Here is an 8,725-nt window from a genome sequence, read left to right as displayed (position 1 = left end):
CACTTATTTCCGAAAGGAGATTCAAAAGGCCATCAAGGCAGGACGGCTCAAATATATTACTCTGGGTGTAGAACAACAACCTTTTCCAAAAGTAACCACAGCAATGGTTGACATACAAGCAAGTCCCAGACCGAGAAGAGGAAATCAGTCAAACAGTGGCCGACAAAAAGAAAGACTCAAGGTTTATGAAAAACCAGTGGCAGAAAAATGGGATAATCAAGACGGTTCTTTTGATGTGGAGTTGAAGGAACAAGTACTGGTCCGGGACCACCCGACTAGAAGGACAGGTTTGGTCGGGAGTAATTGGGCCCGAAATAAAAAACCTTTACCAGTTGATATAGATCCTCGATTTCCGGGTATGAATCGTACCCAGATTCGTAATGCTAAACGCAGGTATGCTGCGAGGTACAGGAATAGAGTCCCTTCAAAAAGACAAACAAACGACTTCCAAATCTTTTCTGATGAACAGACAAAAAGTCGGTCCTTACAGAAGAGCGGTAAAGGAGCATCAGACGACAGGAATGGAGTCCCTTCAAAAAGGCAAACAAGCGACTTCCAAATCGTTTATGATGAACAAACAAGAAGTCGGTCCTTACAGAATAAGGGTAAAGAAGCATCAGACGAGAGGGTTGAAGGCTTCAGATGTTAGTATTGCGACTGAATCAACATAAATCCATCTTTGAGGAATTTCGTTTGGAATCACTAATAGCTCAACCTGGAATCGACGCGGGAAAAGAAATTCTTACAACTGAAACAGATTCAAGATCTGTCAAATCTCGGTTGGGTCCACGGGTCCCCTGCCAAATGACAGGAATTCATTGAATTGAAGAAGAACCCCTATGGGCAAGTCTGGTGGATGATATTATAGAAGAACCAGAATGGGCAAAGATTTCAAATCCTGATTTTCAATCAGAGGTTCCTCCGATAGTCTTCCCTCCCATTCCAGAAGGCACGGCATCCCACTTAAAACCTCTGTATGTTAATGCGCACATTTGCGGGAAACCAATCACAAAGGTTTTTATAGACAATGGAGCCGTCATCAATGTTATGCCATTAAAGACTCTCAAGAAGTTAGGGAAAGGAATTCACGATTTATCTCCAGTGGACTTTGAGATGACAAGTTTTACAGGGCAGCCGACCAGACCATAAGGTATGATGGTCGCTCCAATTGAAGTCTGACCAAAGAAGATTTCTTCCGTGTTCTTTGTAGTGGACTCAGACACTACATATTCAGTCCTACTTGGGCGAGACTGGATTCATGCATCTCAATGTGTACCATTAACACTACATCAACAATTAATGTTCTGGGAGGGCAATCAGGTTTACAAATGGAAAAGAATGACAACCCTTTCGGTGCATCAGAGAAAGTTGAAGAATCAATTTTTTATTCTAGTCACTTACCCCCAATGTCTCAGGTGTTTATGGCTAGTGAATACCCAAAGAAGGGTTATAGATTCACTAGCCAGAATTCAATGTTCTTCTAAAAAGAACAACTTTATTGTATGGCTCATGAGAAAGCCAAACCTATTTTATAATATATCTTTTATGGATAGTACAAATTTAGAAGATTGTAGTTTACTTATTAATCAGTTTTATTTAAATTAGCTTTTGGAAAAAGCAGAAAAATTTAAAAAGATTTATGATGTTCATTTCCAAAAAGATGAACAATTTCGTTGGCCCGACTTATTGGAGAAGACAGAACCAGTCTTTTCAGCACAAGACCATTTGTTGGAATTTAATTTAGGAACCGACTTGGTTCCAAAAATAATAAAGATAAGTGGTTATTTGTCTGAGGAGCAGCAGGTAAAGATGCTTGAAGTTATCAAAAATAATATTGATTGTTTAGCTTGGGATTATTCAGAAATGCCTGGTCTGGAATGAAGTCTGATAGAGCATTTGTTGCCTATTAGAGAAGGTTTTAAACCTTACAAACAACCCCCAAGGCGTATGAGTCCTGATTTGATGCCTCAAATCAAAAAGGAAATCCAGAAACTTCTCAAAGTGGGTTTCATTCGGCCTTGCCGATATGCAGAATGGTTGGCAAATATTGTACTAGTGGTTAAAAAGAATGGTAAGATCAGGATATGTATTGATTTCAGGGACCTTAATATAGCCACCCCTAAAGACGAATATGTGATGCCTATGGCCGACATGCTGAATGATTCCGCAGCAGGACATAAAATCCTCAGGCTGATGGATGGTTATGCATGATAAAAACCAAATCTTTTTGGCAGAAGAAGACATTCATAAGACAACATCCAGGTGTCCAGGGGCTTTGGGTATTTACGAATGGACAGTCATGCCATTCGGTTTAAAGAATGCAGAGGCAACTTATCAAAGAGCCATGAATTCAATTTTTCATGATCTTATTGGCAAGTCTATGGAGATATATATTGATGATGTTATTGTCAAATCTTCCAGTTTCGAGGAACATTTGAAAGACTTGAAAGATGCCTTCGAACGAATGAAGAGGTACACGTTGAAAATGAATCCAACTAAATGTGCTTTCGGTATATCAGCTGGAAGTTTCTTAGGATTTTTAGTACATGAAAGGGGGATTGAGATCGATGTCAATAAAGCCAAAGCAATTCTTTCCACCCAACCTCTCAAAACGGTTAAGGAAGTACAAAGTCTTTTGGGCAAGGTGAATTATCTAAGGAGGTTCATTTATAATGCTGCAAGAAAGGTCATCTGGAGGGAATACTTTCGATTGGGGGCCAGATCAGCAGACAGCTTTAGAAGCTATAAAGCAAGCTTTGACTCAACCGCCTGTGTTAATGCCCCCCAAAGAAGGTCGGCCCCTCAAACTTTATTTGGCAAATACACATGAAGTGGTCAGTTGCTTATTAGCACACGATGGTGATGATGGAAAGGAAAGGGTAATTTATTATTTGAGTAAGACCCTCACATGACCAGAATTAAATTACACTATGCCAGAAAAAATATGTTACGCATTGGTGTTTTGCATGCACCAAACTGGAGCACTATATGCTGCATAGGAGAATAGAGGTTATCTCAAAGGTAGATCTTATCAAATTAATTTTGCAAAGACCTACCATGCAAGGCAGACTTATAAAATAAGCCATTAAATTGGCTCCTTTTGATTTACGACATTCTCCTTTGAAGACGGTCAAAGGCCAAGCAATAGCATATTTTTTGGCAGACTTTTCGGGGTATAATCAGGAGCAGACCGTATGCATATCTTATGTAAGTACCCGAAATTGGTTAATGTTTTTTTATAGTTCTACTTCTGAAAACAGATCAGGTGCAAGGGTTTTATTGAAAGGACCAGATGGCCAAAAGATAATATTACAGCTGCAATTAGAAGCCATGACCCATAATTTGACAGAATATGAGGCTTTAATCTTGGGATTGAAAGCCTTAATAGCCAGGAATGTTCAGTCGGTGATTATAAGGGGAGATTCTCAATTGGTAATCAATCATGTGACCAAGCAATATGTTTGCAATTATCCTCATCTACGCAGATGCAGGGATATTGTGTGTCGGTTGCTATAAAAAAATTCAGGAGCTAATGTGCTGATAGGAATACGGTTAAAGGCTCTACGATTCCAGTTGATAGAAAGAGTCTTATATAAAAGGACTTTTGAATGATTGCTTTTAAAATGTTTAGGGTCTAAACAGGCTTTGGAAGTCATGACAGAAGTACACAGTGGGATTTGCGGAGCTTATCGAGCAGGTTTGAATATGAGATGGGCTATTCATCGTTTGGGTTTCTTTTGGCCAAAGATTTTCGAAGATTGTATACAATTCGCCAAAGGCTGCCAAGAATGTCAGAAGCATGGACAGTTGAATCACTTGCCAGTCACTGTATTGCAAGCTATGGTAAAACCATGGCCTTTCAAGTCTTGGGCTATGGACATCATTGGTAAAATACATCCTCCTTCATCCAAACATCATTGTTTTATCTTGGTTGCAACAGACTATTTCACCAAATGGGTCGAGGCGGTTGCTTTGAAAAATGTGGATCAAAAGGAGGTGATAGATTTTGTGCTGAATCAGATCATTTATAGGTATGGTATTCCTCATTCTATAACCACCGACCAAGGTTTGGTTTTTACTGGGGAGAAATTTCTAAGCTTCTTGGTAGAGTTTGGTATTCGGCTAAACCATTCTTCGCCTTATTACCCCCAAGCTAATGGACAAGGAGAGGCAGCCAATAAGATTATTATTGGAATTGTAAAGAAGATGGTTGAGGGGAACCCAAGAAGGTGGCATTTGTTGCTACATCAGGCTTTATGGGCACACAGAAATAGCAGAAGTTCTGCCACGGGGTTCTCATCGTATCAACTCACTTTTGGACAAGATGTTGTGTTACCAGCCGAAATTCAAGTATCATCTGGATGTACAAGTTTTACTATTGATGAGTTTACTGAAGAATATCAACAAGTTATGTTGCAGCAGTTGGAAAGTTTGGATGTTAACCGACTCCATGCAATCGATCAAATTGTGAAACATAGTGAAATCAGGGCAAAGACTTGTGGAAAGAGAGTCCTTTATAAGACTTTGCAAGAAGAAGATTTGATTTGGAAAACTATCATTCCTACATACAAGAAGATTGATCAATTAGGGAAGTGGTCCCCAAATTGGGAAGAGCCATTTATTATTCAAAGGGAGATTGGAAATGGTGTCTTTATTATAATAAATCAAGAAGGTAAAAGGGTACATGATTGTATTAATGCTAGATATTTGAAAAGGTATTATCCTGCCTTTTCAGATAAACGAAATGCATGAATAAGAAGTTTTATTCAGAACCCAAACAGAGGGGGTTCGGACCCAAAAAGGGTTCACTCATTATCAGATATTAGTGCGTGCAGAGGACTTCTTTCCTCTGAGTCATAATCTTCATCCCAATGATTAGAAATTAATTATGGTTCTTCATCGATGAGGTCTTCTAAATCAGGTCGGTACATTTCCCATTGATCTTGCATCTTCTCTAAATCATGATTTGTACGAGCCTTCATATCTGTTATGGCTTTAAGCTCACGATCAACAAGAGTGCGTAGTCTCGAAAAGATTGTGCGCTGATTGGAAAATATGTTATCCCAGCCAAGGTCTGGAAGTATGGCTGCTACATGGTGTTCTATCAAATCCATATGGTGATCGATATCAGGAAGGTGACTTAGGATATCATGAAGAGTCTCATATCCTTCAAGCACGTTTTCCATCAGTGAATAACACGATGAATGGTTTTTCTGCCTCGGTGGGAGAATCTGAATTTGAAATCCAGTTGTTTGAGTATGTGTAACAAGTCTTCAGCATGGCCTCCAACAGGATGATTACCCACAAAGAAGGGTTGGATAGCACCTTCCCAATTGCTCGCAGAAACATGGGGACGTTTGTATGACATTTTAATAAATACTTCAGGTATGCTCAAAGTTCAAATTGTTTCTGGACGGGTGCTTATTTTTTTACAAGGGGACAAGGATGTTTATAAAAGAAATGAGTTTTATTTGTTCCATGGAGATTCGGAGTTTGGAAAGTGATCCTTGTAGATAGGAGAAACAAGCTTTTAGAATAGAATGCTTTGCTAACCGAACCGAGACAGGCATCAAATGCTACAGCAGGGGTGAATGTACCATTATTTTACAGAAAGGCCCCCAAGGCAATTTTAATCTGGGACCATTTGTCTTCGGTCACGGACAGCCGTCGGTTATTAACAGCCGCATGATATTGTCTGATAAATTGAGATCGGGTTTGAATCTTTAATTCTTGGTCCAAGCTGGACTCATTTTTCTTATATCGCTTAATTAGGCGCTGTTCGTAGGCCACGTGGCCCTCAAGGACAGATTGTTCTTGACGAAGCGCCCTCCATTTTGCCTCTTTCTTCTGGCACTGAGGAGTTCGTCCAGCCTTCCAGCAGCTTGTTGAAGTGATTCCCTGGTTTTAGCCAAGGAAGCCTCCGGACTTATTTGATCCGAACTGGGTTGGGATGGTTCGGCTGACAGGAGTCGGGCGAGTAAGATGTCGTTTCGGAGTTCGGCTAATCTCTCCATCAGCCGATGCAGAATGGGGCGGCTGCCGATTATGAATGAATTTGAAATAGAAGGCCACCAATCGCCTGGAGGAGACTGTCTAAGAAGTCTGACCCTAAGTCGGGGAAAGGTCGGTTGACAGCCTGAGCGAATATGGCCTGAATGTCCGCCGGAAAATCGGAATGGCCGACAGAGGGGCTAGATCAAGATGTCCCTGAAATGAGTAATTTTATTAATTAGGTCTCATGGAGAAAAATATTAAGAATTATTTGTGGGAACTTTACTTACTTCCGGGTGGACCATGGTCACGGAGGGTGAAAGGAGTGTCGTTGGTCGGGGAACACGGGCAGCTGGTGCCGCAACGGCTGACTCTTCGGCTGCTGCGAATGGTCGCTGCGGTGCTGACCTGGGTCCCTATAAGTTGAGATATAAAGTATTTAATATGGGTTGAAAGTTGGCTCTTAGTAAGGAAAAGGGAGTTTGAAGATTTTACCAGGTTGACAGAGGTCTCCGAATCAGAAGAAGAAATCTCTTCTAGTTCGTGCAAGAGACCTCTTGGTTGGGCGGCTGCAGGTTCTTCTTCCCGTCTGGCCGCTTCTGGAACAGGGTCTGCTGCTCTCGGGTCGGCTGCACCTGGGGCGGCCGCAGTTGGTACATCGGGTGCAACTTGGACGGCCGCACCTAAGACATCTCTGTCAATTGGAGCGGCCGCGTTGGGGGCGGCTGCAATAGAGGCGGCCGCAGCAGAAGCGATTGCAACAGAGGCGACCGCAGCAGAGGCGGATGCAGGCGGTGCAATTGGCTCCTCGTTAAGGATAGACGAGTCTGAAGCCACATATGGCAATCTGCCCATTTGCGAAGCAGTCGCCTCATTATCAGATGAGACCCTTGCTGCCGCTGGTTTAGATGTTGAAGGCTTCTGCAATAAATATGTTAAATATTTATTTCCAATATGAGTTTTGAAGTGGTGAAAATCGGCTGTTAAGGAAGCTTACCGGGTCTTTTAGCGATGTTGGCAAGGATTGTCTCTTGGTTGGGGCCTCTTTCCGACCAATCATCGGCTGAGAAGGAGGGGACTGCCTCTTAGTCGGGTCTACCTCCTGACTAATCATTGGTGGTGGTTTGGCCGAGGTTGGAGTAGGTTGGACAGTCGGTTTTGCCGAGGTCGGGCCTGATAGTAAGAGTGATAAGTTAGAAAGTTACGGAAATATTAGAATAAGTCAGGACTTATGGAACGTACCTAAACGGGGTTGGGTCTTTACTGGCACCCGACCTGATGAGAAGTCTTTTGAAGCCTGTTGGTCTGTTCCAGGGGTCGGGACTGTCTAGATCTGGGAAGCTTTCCTTTTTCTTTTTGGGGCGCTTGACCTGGTACTCGGGGCGGCTACTTTTCTTCGGGTGCTAATCGATTGAGCCGCCCCTGACACCAAGGCAGGCTGGGGCAGGAGAACACCCAACAACTGATCTTTTTCAGGGGCAATTAGGGCTCAAGTGACCGACCACCATTCACGGAAGGACTCGACAGAGTCGGGAGAAGAATGGAAGGGAATGTAAGAATTGGAACTTATGTAGTTGGTAAGTTGGGAATATAAGGAGAAATCAACTCAGGGATGACCCGCCCGTCCGGGCTTTGAGGTATTAGGTGAGGACGGGCGATGGGGCCAGGTAAGCCTTGGTGGCAACCGAATTGGCATGCCAAAAATTGAGGCTGATAACTGAAAGTATAGAATGATTTATGGCCCTTCTTATCAAATTTCTTACTAACAAATAAAGACCTGGGTTCAAGGGCAGAATCCCAGGAGAAAGAGTAAGTTGGATGAGGAAGAGGGTCAGGTTCAGCTATGGGTGAAGACACAGGAAAAGGCCAAAAAAGACCAGACGCGTAGCAAGCATATTTCCTATATACGTAAAAACAAGAGTTGCTGCAGTTGTCGGTTAAGATAGCAGTAATGATGGGGTCGGATGATTGGAGGTTGTTGTGACCTAAACAAAGTCGGTTGAGGGCTAATCCTAAGGATTTTTCGAGGGTTGGAGTAATAAGAGGACGGCCAAGTTGGTACACGCCGGGGAAATAGAGACAGAACCAAAGTTCCAGAAACCAAAAAGGGCCCGACGCAGCGGTATCTAATTTTTTGCTATCACTATCTATAAGGCGGGTACTAAACCTAGATAGACCTTCAAAAAGATTGGCAAGGAAGAGAGTGCCAAGAGAAAAGAAACGACCTGAAGCTATATGGATAGCTAGGTCGAGATGGGAAGGAATGACACATTTGGAAGGGGAGACTATGACATACCTACAGAGCCAGAAGAGAAGGAAGGCGACATGTTCGCGGTCGGTCACAGGAGTCCCGGCTGCCCCTTGTTGGTCGGTCGAAAATTTGGTTCAGCCCCATTCTTTAACGCCGGCTAAAGACCAGCCCAAACAGGCCGCATCTGGCTTTTGCCTATCTAGGGCTCCCATCACAGGGTCCTCACCCATGATGGGAAGATGGGCAATCATGGCCACATCCATGAGAATTGGGCCAATGGGGCCCGTCAGCAGGAAGAAGATACCCATCTCTGAGTGCCAAAACACCAACATCGCCAGAAGCACTTTTTTGTGCAAGTGAAATGGGAAAGTCAATAGGAATATCGCATGGTCGATTTGTTGGCGTTTCCACTGGTCTTGAAAATGCTCCGCCACCCTATTATACCAGGTGCGGAAGGGGTCTTTAGGGTCCGTCAGATGTGTT

General features: G+C 43.0%; 1 protein-coding gene across 1 annotated transcript; it reads right to left on the bottom strand.

Moving 5' to 3' along the window:
* Positions 1-5,768: 5,768 nt before the first annotated feature.
* On the bottom strand, positions 5,769-8,318 carry LOC127239562 (uncharacterized). The gene is made up of 6 exons (XM_051257767.1): positions 8,288-8,318; positions 6,989-7,164; positions 6,487-6,912; positions 6,282-6,407; positions 6,134-6,207; positions 5,769-6,036 (listed from the first exon to the last, which is right to left on the bottom strand). Exons 1-6 carry the CDS (start codon positions 8,316-8,318, stop codon positions 5,769-5,771), a joined length of 1,101 nt encoding a protein of 366 aa, XP_051113724.1.
* Between the last annotated feature and the right edge of the window lie 407 nt (positions 8,319-8,725).

Source organism: Andrographis paniculata, unplaced genomic scaffold, assembly GCF_009805555.1.
Source record: "Andrographis paniculata isolate CXL003 unplaced genomic scaffold, ASM980555v1 Contig78END, whole genome shotgun sequence".
Lineage (NCBI taxonomy): Eukaryota > Viridiplantae > Streptophyta > Magnoliopsida > Lamiales > Acanthaceae > Andrographis > Andrographis paniculata.
The sequence above is the reverse complement of the archived record's forward strand: the minus strand, read 5'-3'. Positions and strand labels throughout refer to the sequence as shown.

Excerpts from the sequence above, each read along its gene's own strand:
- LOC127239562 (XM_051257767.1), bottom strand. The coding sequence starts at position 8,318 with ATGTCGCCTTCCTTCTCTTCTGGCTCTGTAG. Across the intron at positions 6,913-6,988 it reads CAACATCGCTAAAAGACCCG|AAGCCTTCAACATCTAAACC; the intron begins GTAAGCTTCCTT and ends TATTTATTGCAG. Across the intron at positions 6,208-6,281 it reads TGACCATGGTCCACCCGGAA|GGACATCTTGATCTAGCCCC; the intron begins GTAAGTAAAGTT and ends TACTCATTTCAG.